The 19,870-nt window shown below is 35.2% G+C and overlaps 1 protein-coding gene across 1 annotated transcript in view; it reads right to left on the bottom strand.

Annotated features, from left to right (window-relative positions):
• Window positions 1-9,072: 9,072 nt before the first annotated feature.
• RAB21 (RAB21, member RAS oncogene family) overlaps window positions 9,073-19,870 on the bottom strand; it is a 37,895-nt gene continuing 27,097 nt past the window's right edge. The window contains exon 7 of the mRNA XM_028110881.2: window positions 9,073-13,838. Within this exon, the coding sequence (XP_027966682.1) occupies window positions 13,696-13,838 (143 nt within the window). The 3' untranslated portion in view covers window positions 9,073-13,695. The remainder of the gene's footprint in view (window positions 13,839-19,870) is intronic.

Genomic DNA, 19,870 nt, shown 5'->3' with positions numbered 1-19,870 from the left:
ACAGGAAGGTACTTGTTATAGGGACTCTGGAACTTAAAAGGTCATTGAAAGGGCTGAAAGAGCAGAGTTTAGGAATATAGGTTGAGCCTCCCAGAATGAATCCCACCATGATACAGAACTGAGCTACTGGGGTCTACGACCTCTGGAGTCATGGAGCCATGCTAGAAGCCAGAGACCACCACCACCTTCCCTCACTGCTGGGAAACTGGAGAAAGAAGATCTGATTCCACAATCCAGGGATTAAAATGTCATTTTAAGAAGCTGGTGCCACCATCACTACTTCTCCATATTCAGGAAGTCGGAGGATAGACCTTTGATCACTGCTGCATGGAAACATGTTTCCCACAATCTTGCAACATTCAAGAACCTCAAAAAGATGGCCTCTGCCTCATTTCTCTTTTCAAATCATGCAGGGAACAAATAATTGGGAAAATCTAATCAGCTTCCAGAACAGTAGCTGCACAAACAAATCTGGGAAATGTATGTATTTTCCAACCTCTCTGACTAGGAAGAAAACTTGGTGGTTGAAAGAATAAATCTAGAATAGATAGCACACCATTTTTAGTGGTTGTTCTAATTTACACCTCTACAAGCAAAAATACTTGTTCCCCAATTCTTATCAATATCTAGGATTTAACACAATGTCTTACAAAATTTAAAAAAATTCTCCTTGATCAAAAAAAAATAGGTTAAAAACTTGTATTTCAGTATAGTTTTTATTTTGTACTTCTCTTAACAGTGAAGCTGAACTTTTACTTTCAATTCGTGTCATTTATATCCTTTTTTGTGAAAACTTTATAGTTTTGGATCTTTTTCCTTTTGGATTAAATTTTTTCCTTATTAAATTCTAGGACTTCTTCATATATTAAGCAATGCATGATGTGATTTGCAAAATTTTTTTCCAAATCTGTAATTTCTCTTTGCTCCTGGTGCTTTCTGAGATGAAGAATTTATATTATCATTATATATTATACATCATTATAAATTTATACTGAATACCTTTTTTATTGTTTCTGGATTTTATACCACATTTAGAAAAGTCTTCACCACACTAAAATCTTTTAAGGTTCTCCTATGATTTCTTTAAGTACTTTAAACATTTCAGTTTAAAACTGGATTTTATTTTGGTATGAGGTATGACTCCAACTTTTATTTTTTCCTGCAAATAGCTACCCAGGTGTCCTAATACCTTTCAATGAACAAGTCATATTTTCCTCACTGAATTAAATGTCATCTTTATCTTGTGCTAAATTCCCATATTTGAGTCTATTTTAGACCTATTTTATTCTAATGATCTGTCTAGTCATATGCCAGTACCAAAGTGTTTTAGTTTCTGCAGTTTTCTATTTTTAAAATTTTGTAAGACTAGTCTGTCCTCACTGCTTTTTTAAGAGCTTTCCTAGCTAGTCTTATTTCTTTTTCATTGGAACTTTGGAGTCAGCTTTCTAGTTTTAGAAAATCCTGATATTTTCGGAGGGGGAGATGAACCATGAGAGACGATGGACTCTGAAAAACAAACTGAGGGTTCTAGAGGGGAGGGGGGTGGGGGATGGGTTAGCCTGGTGATGGGTATTAAAGAGGGCACGTTCTGCATGGAGCACTGAGTGTTATATGCAAACAATGAATCATGGAATACTACATCAAAAACTAATGATGTAATGTATGGTGATTAACATAATAAAAATATGAAAAAAAAGAAAATCCTGATATTTTTATTGAGATTGCATGAAATTTATAGATTAACTTACAAAGAACTGGCATGTAGATATTGGTAAGTCTTCCTATCCAAGAATATGATATACCTCTCCATGTGTTTGTGCTTTCTTTTCAGGAGAAACAAAGCTTTCTTTCTGTGGTCTTGCATACTGTTTATTCCTAGTTATTCTTTTCTCCTTTGTTCTTTATTTTTTTTAAAGATCTTATTTATTTATTTTATTTGAGAGCGAGAAAGGAGAGAGCAAGCAGGGGGAGGGGCAGAGGGAGAGAGAATCTCAAAAGGGCTCTGCACAGAGCCTGGAGCCCCATGCTGGGCTTGATCCCATGACCCTGATTATCACCGACCTGAGCTGAAACCAAGAGTGGACGCTTAACCACCTAAGCCACCCAGGTGCCCCTCCTTTGTTCTTACTTTATTTTTTTTAAAGATTTTATTTATTTATTTGTCAGAAAGATCACAAACAGGGGGAGCGGCAGATGGAGAAGCAGGCTCCCCAGTAAGCAAGGAGCTCGATATGGGACTCCATCCCAGAACCCTGAGATCATGACCTGAGCTGAAAGCAGACTCTTAACCGACTGAGCCATCCAGGTGTCCCCTTTGTTCTTACTTTAAAAGGAGCTTTTTCTTCCATTATATCTTCTAATTGACTGTTGTTTATATAAATAAAAGCTTTTAATTTCTATGACTAATTTTGTACCCAGTGACTTTATTAATTTTAAGATACATTCAGTTGACTCTTAAGCTTTGCACTATCTTCTACAAATACTAACTTTACTTCCTCCATTTTTAATGTCTCTAAATTCTCTTGCATCTGTTAGATAATTCTCCCCTAGGTTTTTAAGTTCCTTGAGGACATGAATTATAGTAGTACATTTTGTATATCTTTCAGAGACCAGTAAGATGCTCTACATAGAATGTTAGGAAAACAGAAACACAAAGTGCCTGCTAAATTCCGAATCTGCTTATTTATTCATATCCTTTTGTCAAGTCCCCACTCATAAAAGAACCCAAAACTGAAAACCTTTTGAAGTGTCACATATATATTTTGCAACAAAGTAGGCCTTTTGGCTACAAGTTTTTTCTTGGATTTACATATGAAATCGCAGGCAAAATCTAAAATTTTTAGGTTCAGTTTTGCTTAAACATTATTGGTGAAATTCATACATTGTCTATAGCACTTTTCCTAAACCCATGTATAATTTCACTTAAAAACTACATATATTAGGGGCGCTTGGGTGGCTCAGTTGGTTAAGCATCCCACTCTTGGTTTCGACTCAGATCGTCTCAGGGTGGTGGGATCAAGCCCTATATGGACTCCATGCTCAGTGGGAGTTTGCTTGAGATTCTCTCCCTCTTCCTCCTCCCTGCCCCTCCCCCTGCTCCCACTCTCAATCTCTCTAAAATTAATAAAGAAATAAAATCTTAAAAAAAAAACTACATATGTTAGGTGAAATGTGAGGGGGGGGATAGAATGGCCATTAAGGCTTAAAATCAAATGCATGAAACAGAAGACTGAATTCTATACACTATACAAGAAAATCAGTCTTCAGGTGCCTGGGTGGCTCAGTCAGTAAAGCAGCTGACTCTTGGCTTAGGGTCAGGTCATGATCTCAGGGTTCTGAGATCAAGCCCTGCATTGGGCTCCATACTCAGCACAGAGCCTGCTTGTCCATCTCCCTCTGCTCCTCACCACGGTCTCTGTCTCTGTCTCTGTCTCTCTCTCTCTCGAATAAATAATCTTAAAAAAAGAAAAATCAGTCTTCTTACTTCATAGGTAAGAATCTTATGTTAAAATATTTCCAAACCATACCAGTTACCCACATAGAAAGGATCAATCAGTCATGTGTGTATCTTAAAAATACTACATCAGAACCGAAGTTCCTGAGGCTCCTGAGTGGCTCAGTTGGTTAAGCACCCAACCCTAGATTTTGGCTCAGGTTGTGATCTCAGGGGCGTGAGATTGAGCCCTGCATCGGGCTATGACCTCAGTGTGGAGTCTACTTGTCCCTCTCCCTCTGCTCCTCACCCTGCTCTCTCTCTCTCTGTCAAATAAATAAATAAATAAAATCTTTAAAAAGTAAAAAAAAAGAACAGAAATTCCACTTGATAAAGCAAATGTTTCTTCCCCAGGCCATTTTCAAGTGTGGTAAAAAGAATTCTAAGTTCTAAATTAAACTATTATAAGGTGCAGAAAACAACAGTGTGATACAGTGAAATAAGATAAAAATTCAGGAAGTACAGATAAATAGCAGCTCTTAAAACTGCCCAGCCAAATGGATAAATATTTGTAGACTTTCCTCACAGAGCCATGATACACTCTCCCCCAGCCTAACTCTAAAGCTTTTCTCAAACATCATAAGGTTCTTTCTCTAATAACTAAATCTTCCTTGTACCTTATATTGGACCTCATATCCCTTGGATCTTATATTGACTGTATCCGCCACACCCCAATTTTCAAAAACTGAGGCATAAATTTTCAAATGTGCTAGTTTTTAAGATTACCATTACCATCAAAGACCATCAAAGGCAGATACAGAGATTAAAGATCTAACCAATGACTTTGTAACACCAGCACGTGAATCTTAACCATAATACTTACGTAAGTGCAATTAGTTTAATTATTTATTATTCAGATAAATAAATGTCTACCTACAAGGCTAATCAGTCTCAGTGACAACCTGAGATCATGACTCAAGGTTAGTTTACATTTTGTCTCTTTTCCTGTCCATTCACTGCTTAGTTCTCACCTGGGGTGCCCCATTAAGCACATGCAGAGGCTCCATTTAGCATTTCTTGGTGAGTATATACCTAAAGATGGCATAAAAATTCATGTGAGTTAATATGGTAAGTGTAATGATTTGCTTTGAATATCCCATCAAATGTATTGAATTAATAAGTAAACTGGCACATGCGATTTTTAATTGCAAAGTAGCCAGAAAACAAAAACAGCCAAAATCATCTTGAAAAACTGAAGCTAAAAACTTAATATATATATATTTAAAAATTTCTATTAGAGGTTATGAATTTGGGGACACTAACTTATATTGTTTTCAACACTAAGGCAAAAAGGGTGGTGAACAGCTCAAGTTTTCTAGTTCAAGTTTTTCCAAAAGATAACAGGCAGTGCCCGAGTCAGCTTCAAAAAAACAGAGCAAAGATGGTAAGGGAATTCAAGAACAGCTTTAGCAAAAATTGTGGCATATGAAAAATTTAGAATTCACCATACAAATGCCAAGTATCTGGGAGATTCTGTGTAATTTACTAATCACAAAGAAAGGCAGAATTTAGGGTGAGGGCTACTGACTGAAAAAGATATTAGTTAAACTTAGTGAATACAGGTTGTACAACCTATCTATCTCAATCTTCCCTAGTGATGTTAAAACCGACCTTAAATACCAATATCGTATGTCAAGTACGTTCAATTAAAAATGAATTGATTTTAAAAAACCCTGACTTAAAATAATGTCAGCATAAATCATTATTAGGCTAAGGATATCCCCAAATTTCCCTATAATCATTAAATACATTTTTTTTAAAGCCATGCTTAGCTTAAAGCTTTTTTCCTTCCTTCCTCACTTCCTTTCCTCCTTCCTTCCTTCTTTTTAAGCACCACTACAGATACTGTGTTCCTTTGACAATATATATTTTCTAGAATATCTTTTGAAAAGATTATTTATCTGAGAGATGGGGGGCAGAGGGAGAGAGAGAATCTCAAGCAGACTCCATGCTGAGTACAGAGCCCCACACGTCCTTGATCCCACACCCTGAGATCAAAAATCAAGTCAGATGCTCAACTGGCTGAGCCACCCAGGCGCCCCCCGACAATATGTTTTTAAAAGGCTGTTTTTGGATTCTTGGCTTTTAATATTCTGAATCACAAATCTTGCCAATTTTTCTTTCTCTAATTAAAGCCACCCATATCCCTATGATTCACTGTCGATAAAAAGGGACAAATAATTTACTTACCAGATTGAATGAAGCTCTCAATCAACACCACTCTTAAGATTTAGCTTTTCATTCTGCATTTAAGGAAATGCCTAAGTTTTTAGAATCATATCCTTGGCAAACATTCCATAGATGAGAATTTCTTATACATGGTGATTATTTTGCAAATCATTCTATATCCAGTTAATAATCTTTTAAATGTTTGATTGGAAGAGGCAGCAGCACAGCTTTGGTTCTGGCAAGGCAGTGGACTAATTGTTGGGGAATTAGGACTGCCAAATGTCAGCCTCAAAGCGACACACCAAAGAGAAATAATCAGTAAGTTAACAGTGCCCCATCTGACCATCTTCAATAAAGTTCCTCCAAAATTAAGTCCTTCATAAATAAATTCCCTGTGCCACTAATGTTGGCCTTAAAATCTTTGAAGGGGAGAAACTACCACGCCAATTCTTCTTAAACATTTTCAGGTTTTAAAATACTAATATGGGATTAGGTTGTGGCAGGGGGGAGCTATTATTGGAAAGCTTTGAACAAGATGAATAATTTTGTCACCCAGGAAATAGCAAAAAGTCCTCAAAGTATCTTGTCCTTGCTATACAGTTTTTCTTTCACAGGGCTTTACATTTTGAGGAACTGTCACTAGATCATTAAAATTGTTCACCTTTTGGGGCACCTGGGTGGCTCAGTCATTAAGCACCTGTCTTCAGTTCAGGTCATGTTCCCAGGGTCCTGGAATTGTCTCCCGCATCAGAATTCTTGCTCAGAAGGGAACCTGCTGCTCCCCCTGCTTCTGCTGACAAATGAATAAATAAAATCTTAAAAAAAAAAGAATTCACCTTTTGTGAATGAGCGCAGATGAATTAATACAGATGAATGTTGGGGCGCCTGGCTGGCTCAGTTGGTTAAGCGACTGCCTTCGGCTCAGGTCATGATCCTGGAGTCCCGGGATCGAGTCCCGCATCGGGCTCCCTGCTCAGCAGGGAGTCTGCTTCTCCCTCTGACCCTCTTCCCTCTCGTGCTGTCTCTCATTCTCTCTCTCTCAAATAAATAAACTCTTAAAAAAAAAATACAGATGAATGTTACTTTTTTTTTATTTGAGAGAGAGAGTGACAGAGAACATGAGAGTGGGGAGGGTCAGAGGGAGAAACAGGCTCCCCGCTGAGCAGAGAGCCTGATGCAGAACTTGACCCCGGGCCTCTGGGATCATGACCTGAGCCGAACGCAGTCGCTTAACCAACTGAGCCACTCAGGCGCCCCCTGAATGTTACTTCTTGACAACTGGTTTATGAAATAGTTATTTAAAAACTGATTTCACTCTATTTTCTCCCAAAAAGGGCCCTGATAATTTGAGTTAACAATATACTGTAATATCAAAAATATCCTTAAAGTGCATTGGAAAGTAATCAGAAAATTCAGATATTCATTAAGCTTTCTGGCTTAATCTTTCTGGTCAATGTCTTCAATTTCAGGTAGGAAAAAGAGGACTCACTTCCCATTTGAAAAGTGTATTTAGAAATACATAAATTAGGGACCCTGGCTGGCCCAGTTGGTAGAACATGTGACTCTTGATCCTAGAGTTGAGTTCAAGCCCCATGTAGAGCCTACATAAAAAAAAAAATTAACTATACAAATTATACTATGATACACTCTCCAAATGGGCCTACTATGATTTAGGAATGGATTGTATCCTGGGTTATTATCTGATGACAAGACATCTGTCAAAAACAAAGAAAATAATACCATTGCTTTTTAAAATGTATTTTTTTCCTAGGTTAAAAAAAGCAGCTAAGCAAAAAGCATGTTTCTTCACTGCTACTACAAAAATCTGGAGAAGCAATTTGGCTTAAGGATCACTTAATTGTCCCCTTGAAGCTAGAAAACAAGTTATTCTATTTTAACTTGGTTTGAAAATGTATTATTTGCAAGACTCAAAATCATTCTGTCCGGCTTTACCTCAAATTCATGATCAGTTCCAACTACTGTCATTCTAATTACCTCACCTCAAAAATTTACGTGTATATATTTGATCAAATATACAATGTGAACACCTGTGCTCAGTCAACCTCATATATACAGATAAACTACTTACATCCTGGACTATAGGCAACGGTCATCTGTTCCCCATCTCTAAGCTCTAACTACAAAGGAAGCTGGTTCCCCTGCTGTATGTGCACTGGGCACAGAGCAGGTACTCAATAAATGAGTGAAACAGATAAATAGTCATGATGAGCAGAATGTTTTAAATTTCTTAAAAGACCACCCAGAAACAATTAACAAAATCATGTAAACTTGTGCTTAACTTCCCCTCTGAATTATTTTCATTAAAAGTCAAATATGAACAAATTTGTTGTTCTGGGGCATGCACAGCTAACTTTGTGTCAAGGCACTCACATGCTAAGCTATAGCCTTAACAGTGAGAAATATCTATAAAGTAACTGTGGGGGACAACTGCAATGTAGAAGTAGATGAGGCCACTCAGAATTATGTCACAGGTAGTAGAGCACACTACCCTATTTCCATATGGTATAGAAACCAATGATTTGACTTTCCCAGAATGCTAGTTACTCTTTAAGCTTAATTTATGATAAACATAAAACATATTAAGAATCAAGTAATTTCCAGTTCAAGAACTGTCACCACTGATATAACTTTCTTTAAAGAAGTATGATTCTGGTTTGTTCTTGGTAAATTGGTCAGTTGACTGAAGATGGAATCTGAATAGGGTTGAAGTTGATTTCAGGGAACTGAAAATTCATAAAGGACAAATATAAATAAAAACATTTATATATGAGAGATACAGACACACACCATTAACAATGGTTATACCTTAAGAAGGATAGGGATGTGGGATGTTGGGGGACGGGAAACCTGAAAAGGGACTTTTTATTTTTTCATTAAAGGCACCGACCAACTACAAGTTTTAATTTTTGGCAACATGAAATCCTGTTATGTAACGACTCCGGAATTGTATAAAGACTTTAGTTTACCCTGTATACTTTCCCTATCAGCTATTCCTCCCCTTTTTCCTTCTCCCCTCAAATAAAAACCTATTCTGAATAAAGAATCTGCTAAATTCTTGAATTGTATATATTAATCAGTCAATAGTAGGCCAAAAGTAATGTACTTCAAATGAATTATAAGCAGATGTCTTTCTAATATCCTGATTTACATGCTTAAGGGAGACCCTGATTCTTTCTAAGCACTGGCTTGCACTTAAATTCTATGATTCTAATGAAATCCACCTAAATGACAAGATTCCTTTTGGGAAGGTTTCATGGAGAGTCAGAAGTTATTTTGAAAGGCAACCACCCCAAAGAGATGTGGGAGAAAATAAAAAAGAAAGTCTGCATATACTGACATAACAGTTTCCTAGACATGATGGTAAGAGAAAAAAGCAGTTGCAAAACATATGCATAGTAAGACAGAATTTATGTATATAAAAATTTAAAACCCATAAAACTATGTATTTCTATAGGTAAATATATGTATATAAATGCACAGCAAAAAGGTAATTGAAGAGTATATACTACAGAGCAATATTTTCCATCTGGGAGGGGAGTACTTTTTATTCTTTTTCCTAGAATATATTCTCAGATAATTAAATACAAAGTGAAGAACTTTTACATTTCTAGGAAGTACTACATATGATGATTCCTTAAAATAGTTTGCTACCGAAGATTCAGTTTAGCAAATACCACTGTTGCCTATATTTCAACATTACCATATTTTATCCCTGCTGTCCCTCACCTTTCTCTCATTGGTCTACACAGGCTCAAATTTAAGAAAGTCATTTTAGCTTTTTCTTGAGTATTTGATAATGAAGAGCTGATAACAGTTGTCAGAAGTATCAAAATCAAGGTGAGAACTGATACAATGGGAATGAAGGTAGGCAGGTTCATCTTTTGGCTTTAATGTGATGCATTTGGTATGAGCAGGCCTCTGAAGAGGAGAAGATGCTTTAAGAGTACAATTCTTACTGGGTGTGCTGTGTAACATCAACTTGCCATGTTCATTTATGTACTGCAGAGAAAAAGTTGTGGCAGCAAGGTTAACATATCAAAGCACACTCAGCTTCTCAGAAGAGAGATGGTATCTAAGTCCCAGAGAGCACAAGCAGTGCTAAAAGTCTATCAAATTAAAGTGATATTTGTTTAGAAGCAAAGCATTGTTGCTTGAAATTGGAAACTCTTAAGAGTATTCTAAATTGTTTTCATTACATATGATTAATGCTGAAATACTTGCATTTAGAAAAATTTGCTCAGAATTCTAATTTGTTTCCTTTGAAAAGGGAAAAGCCATCAAAGTCAAACATTTGTATAACATAAACTTTGGTCCACAACACCAAATATATTATTGTTTTTGTTAACTGAAAATTACAGAACAGCAACATACTAGAATCAATGCCTATTATGAAATCAAGTAAATGTATGTATTCAATGAATCCCAGCTTTTAGTTATTAAAATCTAGGTAACACATTTTGTAATTTAGAAAAGAAAAAAGATCTACTTAGTCTCTGTATCTCCAGACATTATTATAAGGCTCCTGCTGGTTGCAACCATCTATACCCTTTCATAGAACTCAACATCTTCAATAGTCACAGTATGTAGTCCCTCTCTGCCAAACTGCATCTATAAAGAAAACTATAATGGCAAACAGAAGTCAAAAGATGAAGTTCAAAAGTTAAAGGCACAGATCAAACCACTTCTGGAGATAATGTAAGTGGTAATTATAAGGGTAAATTCTATTTGGAGATAACATCAATGATCTAGACTCCTTGTAGCATTTATAATATAGAAAATTGCAAATTACATTAAAAGACATAGTATCACAATTCATTTTTTATATGTTGCAAATATTTGGCACAATGCATAAATTGCCTTATTTAGAAATGATTTGATAATGTATTTTCAAAACAATTATAAAAATGTCAGGTTGTAGAGTTTCATAACTACCTGATTTCCATTCCCTCCTCACTAGCCTCCTTTCACGTGTCCCAAATTTTATCTTTTCTTACTGAAAACCTGTATCATTATTTCTTAATTTAATGCCAAATAAAAAGTAATCACTAATAATATACGGCTAGTACTAAACAAACAAACAAACAAAACAAACAAACCCCATCAATTTAGCTGTAACAGCCATAGCTTTAGGGTATTTTCAGGAGCTATCCCCAGAACAAAACAAGTTCAAACACTCATATTTCATACAATAACGTGATGCTTTTTTTCAGACTGCTGTTTACCCCAAAACTGTTGCAATATACATTTTTAAAAACAGTATTTTCCTCTATAATCACAAAGCAAAACAAGATGCAGAATACCCATCACCATTACAGAAACAATGATTGTGTACTTTTAACATAATATTCAGGTATTTTTAATGACTATCTTATACCAATTTTTAATTATATAGACTAAACGTATACACTTACTAGTTGAAAAATATATTGGTTCTACCTACCTACTACTTTTAATACACAATACAGTAACTTGTGTCTTCCTCCTAATAGCACAATTTATAAGGACAGGAACACAAAAGATATGTTAGAGAGGTGAAGAAAGTATCAGAGAAGTTTCCTCAGCCTTAGTTTACCCCCTCTTGACCTCTCCTTTATGCACATACGGCAACTGGCTGGTCCTCTTTCATTCCTCTTTTATCCTATTCCTACCTAAAGGCCTCTCAGGCCTCAGGACAAGGACAAATATGCTATTTTATTTATTGTTGCTAATGAATTAGCTTAAATTATAGGTCAAAAAAAGAAGAAATGCTTGAGGTTAGGAAAGATACACAGAAACCAAGGGAGAGTAAAGGAAAAAATGTATGGAGAGTGGTTTTATCCCATCAATAATTACCTGGCGACTCCGGAGCAGAGGTTCCTGTCTGGACTTAGTATCACTAATATAGGGTCAAAAATCAAGAGTACAACTCTCCAATTATCAGGCTTTAAGACTTCACTTTTTGGAATAAAGCTCAATTTCATCTCTAATTAGTATAAAAAATATTTCACTCCAAAGAACAGCTTATTTCCCATGTGCATGTATACTAGTAGAAATGGCAAGGCTTTCTTTACTACGTGTTAGAACCAAGGGGACAGAAACAATCTTTCCTGTATTTGTAACTCATGATTCCCCTTGTCTCCCCTGCTGCCCTGCATAAACACAAACTTCACAGGACACTGAGAGATTATACAGATTAAAAACAAAACAAAACAATTTTAGCTTATCTCCCTGATTTTTCCCACCCTACCCTCCCCAAACACACACAACGGAGATCAGTGCGTTGAGTTTAGCAAGGAGAGTAACTAAAGAAGGTAAAGTGAGGGCTCACAGAACACTTAATACTAAAAGTTAAAATTCTAGCATCGTAACATCTAGGTGTCAATTCAACTTTAAACCCATTTGGGAAAGTTTAAGCTATTAACTTAAAAATATGGTAGTACTTCTTTAGTAACTGTAACCTCTTTATATCCTCTTAATTGCTCATGCTAACAACTTTATTGCATACTACTGCCTCTTATAAGAAGTAAATCCAGGGACCATTCCATTTTATCTTAGACATAACATTTACTAGTTTTCCAAGCATGACAGAAATGGAAAAATATATATATATTAGAACAAGAACAATTTATGTTAATCTCCACAATTTGTGATCCTTCTGTGAGCAGTGTCTGATTCTATTAAAATTAACAAATTTAAGTTCAGTCCTATGCTTAAGGAAAAAAAAACCCTCTAATGAGACTAATTTACAAAGTATACAAGAATAAAATTTTATAATAAATCTTTCCAGTGTTCGCTATAACCACATTACATGAAATGTTTCCCTTCACAGAAACTCAGAAGGACAACTCATAAAATGGAACAAACTTTTCTGTGTTCGTCTCCGGCAAGCAATGAACAAATACAATTTGCTCACAAAGGGTTTAACAGTGCTGCCCCAGGAGAATAAACTACCTACTAACATGCTGTATGAATGAGTCTTGGCGAGTGGCAACTCTCTGGGACCTCCTCCTCTCTTCTCATGCCAGTGAACCCACCTTACATAAAGTCTGAGAGAAAACTAAAACCATTGCAGAAGTGAAACTCAGCATGCTCCACTCAAATACTTCTAAGGTAACCACTCCAAAGCAAAATCAGCAGAATTCATCTCTTTTACCCAAAAAAATCCCCCCCAAACAACAAAAAAACAAAAAAAACCCCAACAAACCAAAAGGCAAATGCTGTTGTTCAATCATCAGAAAGACTTACAGAGGCAAAAAATATGACAACAGCAATAATTCAAGTAAAGTATATGTGAAAATTTAAACACGCCACTTTCAAGTTAAGACAAAAGTGAAGGGGAGCTATGATCTTTATATCAGAGTCAAAAAGCTTAGGCATTATCACCAAATGTTAATTCACTTTACAGTCATCAATGAGACTATTGTATATATTTTTGCACCTTGCGCTTGTAAAAGCAGATAAAATATTTAATATGTAATTTTACAATGTATTTTACCAGCTCAGCATACAGGTTGTATATAGATTATATCAAAGTAGTAGACAGTTAAGGGGCCTGTGCAAACCCTGCAAAAATAGTACTTCAGGTATCTGCTAATGAAGAAAAAAAGAAACAAAAACAGTTTGCTATTTTCTGGAAGTGATACAATTCAAACTACCACAAAATACAAAGGGCTGCAAAAATGTATACCATTCCAACAACATATATAAGTTATTAAATAAAGATCTGATTTAAAAGAATATAAATGAAGCCTTTAAGTAGGTCTTTTCTACATGCATATTATTCCCTATTAAAGAAAAAAAATATGTAAAAAGGCCATTGGTAATTGCTTTGTTAACATTTGTAGAAAAATGCCAATTCTCTGGTCACAAACTCCACTAAGTTTAGCACTTAAGGTCTCTGCAGTGTTATAAACATAATTTAAAATACTGTTAATTCTATAATTCCATTGGTAAAATAATGTGACTTGGAATATGGCAGTCTTCATGTTGAGGGCAATGATCCACAGTTTGTTTAACTTCTTAAGTGTGAACAATTATCCAGAAGAACAGCACCCTCCACCACCGCTCTGGGCTTGAGGTTCATCATCAATAATCTGTACACCTCGCCTTGCAGATCCTGGTTGACTGGAGCCATTGCCTTTTGCTCTCTCATCCACTTGTGCTGTTTCTATCATCCCTAAGAGAGGGAGAAAACAGAAATTATTTAGGACTACAACCTATGAATTTTCTCTATAATTTCAGTATACCACCATGATAGCCATTTCTGACTTTCAACAAATAAGTTAACAAAATATAATAAACATTTTGTCAGCTAAGTAGCTTTTCCTGCAAGTTATAAATAGTTAATAGCAACTGTATTTGTCCAGTTGCATCATGGCCACAGTGACATCAACAGAGAAAAAAGTTTTTGCTTTGAACGAATGACTGTATACAGGTATAATCCTTAAGATTTTCCAAATATACTTAGCAACATGTCAAAGAAGTTCAAATTACTCCATGTGCAACTAATATTTAGGGAATAAGATTTATTCTACAATAGTAATGTAATACTTTTAAGCAAATACTATTTGAAAGATTGAAAGAGTTTAAGATGAGGGAGGAAGAACAAAGCTGGAGGACTCATGCTATTTGACTTAAAGATACAGCAGAAAGTCACTCCAATAAAGAGTGAGATACTGGTGAAAGGAGAGCTCTAAAGATCAATGAAAGTAATAATACACAATATATGTTAATTAATTGAATTTAAATAAAAAATAAAGATCAATGGAACATTGTCCAGAAACAGACCCCCCATATATGGTCACTTGATTTTTGATGTATGCACCAAGATTATTTAATGAAAAAAGAATAACCTTTTCAAGAAACACTATTAGAACTGGACATTTACATGTAAAAAATAAACCTTGATCTATCTATATCTCTCACCATATATAAAAATTAAAAAATGAATTATGGACCTAACCAGAAATTTCTAGAAGAAAACATAGGAGGAAATCTCTGTAGGAAAAAAATCTTTGTGACTCTGAATTAGGCAAAGATTTCTCATATAAGACACAAAAAATGAATCATAAAGAAAAACTGACAAAATCAGACCTTATTAAAATTTAGAACTTCTGCTCTGAAAGACACAGTTAAAAAATGAAAATAGAAGACACAGATTAGGAGTAAATAGTCACAAAATACATATCTAAAAAGATGAAGAAAGAAAAGAGGGAGTCCTTAGAACAATAATTTCTTAAACTTGGGTTCAGAGACCCAATGAACAATGGTTTCCAAATTTAGGTGTACAGGAAAATCCAGTATAAGAAAACACCACAAATTCTAATTTCTACTTATTGTTCCTTAATCTTTCAAAATGTCTAGTTTTTCATGTTTTATAAAAATGTACAAAATATATTAGTATTTGTATATGTTCTATACTTTTTAAATATACATGGGAAATACTCAAATTATTTTCTATAAAGATGTGAGATTTAGGGGCATCTGGGTGGCTTAGTCAGTTAAGTGTCCCCTTCTTGATTTTGGCTAAGGTCATGATCTCAGGGCTGTAAGACTGAGCCCTGTATTGGGCTCCATGCTCAGTGCAGAGTCTGCTTGGGATTCTCTCTCCCCCTCTCCCTTCGCCCCTCCCCACCGCTCGTGGGTTCATGCACCCTCTCTCTCGCTCTCTCTCCAGTAATAAATAAAATCTTAAAAAAAAAAAGTGAGATTTATAACATTTCTAAGCTACAGATCTAGAACCTTGGTACTCAAAGTATGGTCTGAGGACCAGAAGTATCACCACATGGGTGCCTGTTAGAAATGAAAAGCTGAGGCCCACACCAGACCCACTCTATCAAATATACATTTTAACAAGATCTCCAAGTGACTGATAGGTATGTACAAGCAGTGAAAATAGAAATAAATTCTCAAATTTCAGTGTGCATCACAATCATATGGAAGGACTGTTAAAACAGATTCTAGGCACTACCTCCAGAGGTTTTGATTCAGTTGGTTTGGGTTGGGCACAAGAATCTGCATTTCTAATACATTCTCAAGTGATGCTGATGCTGCTGATCAGGGGACCTCACTTGGAGAATTAAAGCTCTACAAGAATTATGAATGATCTTCAGGTTTTTGTAAAACTGAAATTTACTCCAAAGTTTGTGTATATGTACATTTTCCTAGAGACAAAATACACAGTTTCATCAAATTCTCAGAAGAGTGTGAGGTCCATAAATTCAAGGAATATAATTTGACAAAATCGTTTCAATCTATTATTCCATAGACTAGGGTTTTCCTAAGTATGGTATACATTCTATTGGTGATAAACATTTTCCTCTCTTTTAAAAAACTTTCTACTATGAAAAACTTCAAATATATATAAAAGTAGAAAAAACAGCATAATGAAAATCCATTATGTCCATCACACAATTTCATCTATACTAAGCAAGCATCCTTAGCATTATTTTGAATCAAATTCTAGACATATATGATCTCAAAAATATAAGGACTTTTTTTAAAAAATAAGAACTTTTTTTACAAAAGTATAGCCACAACACCATAATCATACCTTAAAAAATTTACAATTTTTAAAATGAAGAATAATTCAATTTATTTAAACTAAAAAACAAAACATTTCAACCATTTTTCCCACCCCCAAATCCCTTCCTCTGGCAACCACCAATCTGTTCTGTTATCTATGAGATTGGTTTTATTTATTCATTTTTAGATTTCACATATAAGAGGGATCATATGTTATTTATCTTTCTCTGATTTATTTCACTTAGGATAATGCCCTCAGGGGCACCTGGGTGGCTCAGTCGTTAAGCGTCTGCCTTCAGCTCAGGTCATGATCCTAGGGTCCTGGGATTAAGCTCCGCATTGGGCTCCCTGCTCGGCGAGAAGTCTGCTTCTCCCTCTCTCACTCCCCCTGCTTGTGTTCCCTCTCTTGCTGTGTCTCTGTCAAATAAATAAATAAAATCTTAAAAAAAAAAAAAGGATAATGCCCTCAAGGTCCATCCATGTTGTCACAAATGGCAAAATCTTATGTTTTTTTGGCTGCATAGTTTGATGTAGTCCACTTGTTTATTTTTGCTTTTGTTGCTTTTGCTCTCACTGTCAGATTAAAAAAATCATGGCTAAGACCTATGTCAAGGAGCTTATTGCCTATATTTTCTTTTAGGAGTTTTATGGTTTCAGGTCTTAGGTTCAAGTTTTCGATCCATTTAATTTTTGTGTATGGTGTAAGATAGTGATCCAGGTTCATTCTTTTGCATGTGGCTGTCCAATTTCCCCAACACCATTTATGGAAGAGACTGTCCTTTCCCCGTTGTATATTCTTGACTTCTTTGTCATAAGTTAATTCACCATATATGCATGGGTTTATTTCTGGGCTCTGTATTCTGTTCCATTGATCTGTGTCCCTGTTTTTATGCCAATACCATACTGTTTCACTATAGCTCTGTAATATAGTTTGAAATCAGGGAATGTGATGCCTCTAGGTTTGTTCTTCATCTCAACATTGTTTTGGCTATTCAGGGTCTTTTATGGTTCTATACAAATTTTAGGATTCTGTTCTCTTTCTGTGAAAAATGCCACTGGAATTTTTTTAAAAAGATTTTATTTATTTGACAGAGAGAGACACAGAGAGAGAGGGAACACAGCAGGGGGAGTAGGAGAGGGAGGGGGAGAAGCAGGCTTCCCGCTGAGCAGGGACCCTGATGTGGGGGATCATGACCTGACCTGAAGGCAGACGTTTAACAACTGAGCCACCCAGGCATCCCTGCCACTGGAATTCTGATAAGGACTATGCTGAATCTGCTTTGGGTAGTATGGACATTTTAACAATACTGATTCTCCCAATATATGAGCATGGATTATCTTTCCATTTATTTGTATCTTCTTCAGTTTCTTTCTTGAATTGTCTTATAGTTTTCAATACACAGGTCTTTCACCTCTTTTTCTTGAAATTCATTCATAGGTACTTTATCATTTTTGATGTAAATGTAAATGGGACTGTTTTCCTAATTTATCTTTCATTATTAGTGCATGATTTTGCATGTTGATTTCCTATATCCTTCAATGAACCAATTTTATTTATTAGTTCTAACAAGTTCTTCTGATGGGAGTCTTTAGGATTTTCTTTGGGGTTCTGACATATAACGTCATCTGCAAGTACTGACAGTTTTGCTTCTTCCTTTCTAATTTGTATGCCTTTTGTTTCTTTTCCTTGCCTAATTGCTCTGACTAGGACTTCCAATACTATGTTGAATAAAAATGGCAAGAGTGAGCCTCCTTGTCTTATTCCTGATCTTAAAGGAAAAGCTTTCAGCTTTTCTCCATTGAATATGATGCTAGCTATGGGCTTTCTGTATATAGCCTTTATGTTGAGGTACATTCCCTCTATATCCACTTGGTTGAGAGTTTTTGTCATAAATGGATGTTGAATTCTGTCAAATGCTTTTTCAGTATCTATTGAGATGATCAGATGATTTTATCCTTCATTTTGTCAACATGGTGTATCACAATGATGATGTGATTTTGAATCATCCTTGCATCCCTGGAATAAATCCCACTTGATCTTGGTGTCTTTTTGATGTATTCTTGAGTTCAGTTTGCTAATATTTTGTTGAGAATTTTTGCCTCTATGTTCATCAAGGATACCAGCCTGTAATTATTTTTCTTGTGGTGTCCTTGTCTGGCATTGGTATCAGGGTCATGCTAGTCTTGTAAAATGAGTTTGGGAGAGTTCCCTCTTCTACTTTTTGGAAGCGTTTGAGAAGGACTGGTATTTTAATTCTTCTTTGAATGTTTAGCAGAATTCACTGGTGAAGCCAGCTGGTCCTGAATTTCTGTTTGCTGGGAAGTTTTTGATTACTGATTCAATCATCTTATTAGTAATCAGTCTGTTCAGAGTTTGTATTTGATTATGATTATTAGTAGGTTATATATTTCTAGGAATTTATCCATTTCTTCTAGGTTGTCTAATTTGTTGGTGTATAATTGTTCACAGTAGTGTCTTATGATCCTTTGTATTTCTGTGGTATTAGTTGTATCCCATAAATGTTGGTATGTTGTATTTACATTTTTGTTTGTCTCAAGGTATATTTTGATTTCTCTTTTGATTTCTTCTTTGACTTGTTGTTCAGTAACATGTTATTTAATTTCCACATATTTGTGAAATTCTCAGTTTTGTGTAATTTCTAGTTTTATGCCATTGTGGTTGGAAAGGATGCTTGATATGATTTGAATCCTCCTGAATTATTAAGACTTGTTTTGTGGCTTAACATATAACCTTGGAAAATGTTTCATGTGCACTTGGGAAAAATGTGTATTCTGTTGTTTTTGGATAGAAATGTTCTGTAAATATCTGTTAAGTCCATCTGATTTAACACATCATTTAAAGCCAATGTTTCTTTACTGAAGAAAAATTTCTGCATAATCCATCCATTAAGTAGGGTATTAAAGTCCCCTACCGTTATTTGTATTGCTATTTCTTCCTTTAGGTCTGTTAATATTGCTTCATATCTTTAGGTGCTCCTGTGTTGGGTGCACAAGTACTACAAATATCTTCTTGTTGGCTTGACCCCTTTATTATTATGTAATACAGTTGTTTGTTATTACAATCTATGTTTTAAAGTCTATTTTTGTCTGATATAAGAATAGCTACTCCAACTTTCTTTTGGTTTCCATTTGCATGGAATTATCTTCTTCCTTCCCTTCACTTTCAGTCTCTATGTGTCCTTACATCTAACCTGAGTCTCTTATAGGCATATAAATAGGTCTTGTTTTTTTATTCATTCAGTCACTCTTTCTTTTGGAGAATTTAGTCCACTTATACCTAAAGTAATTATAGGTATGTGTTTATTGCCATTTTGTTTTCTAGCTGCTTTTGTAATTCCTTTCAGTTTTCTTCTCTTGCTCTCTTCCTTTGAAGTTTGATGATTTACTTCACTGGTATGCTTATATTCCTTTCTCTTTATCTTTTGCATATTTACTACACGTTTTTGCTTTGTAGTTACAATGAGGCTTACATATATCAACTTACAACATCTTAAGTTGATCCCATTGTAAAGTTCAACATTATTACTCCCCCACCAATGTTTTATGTTTTTGATGTCACATTTTACATCTTTTCATCTTATGTATCCCTCAACTAATTATTGTAATTATGGTTATTTTTACTACTTTTGTCTTTTAACTTTCATACTAGCTTTATAATCAATA

This window comes from Eumetopias jubatus, unplaced genomic scaffold (assembly GCF_037043125.1).
Source record: "Eumetopias jubatus isolate StellerSeaLion01/CBP00866 unplaced genomic scaffold, mEumJub1_p1.0 scaffold_8, whole genome shotgun sequence".
NCBI classification, from domain to species: Eukaryota; Metazoa; Chordata; class Mammalia; order Carnivora; family Otariidae; genus Eumetopias; species Eumetopias jubatus.
Note: the sequence above shows the minus strand (reverse complement) of the source record. Positions and strands in the feature narration are given on the sequence as shown.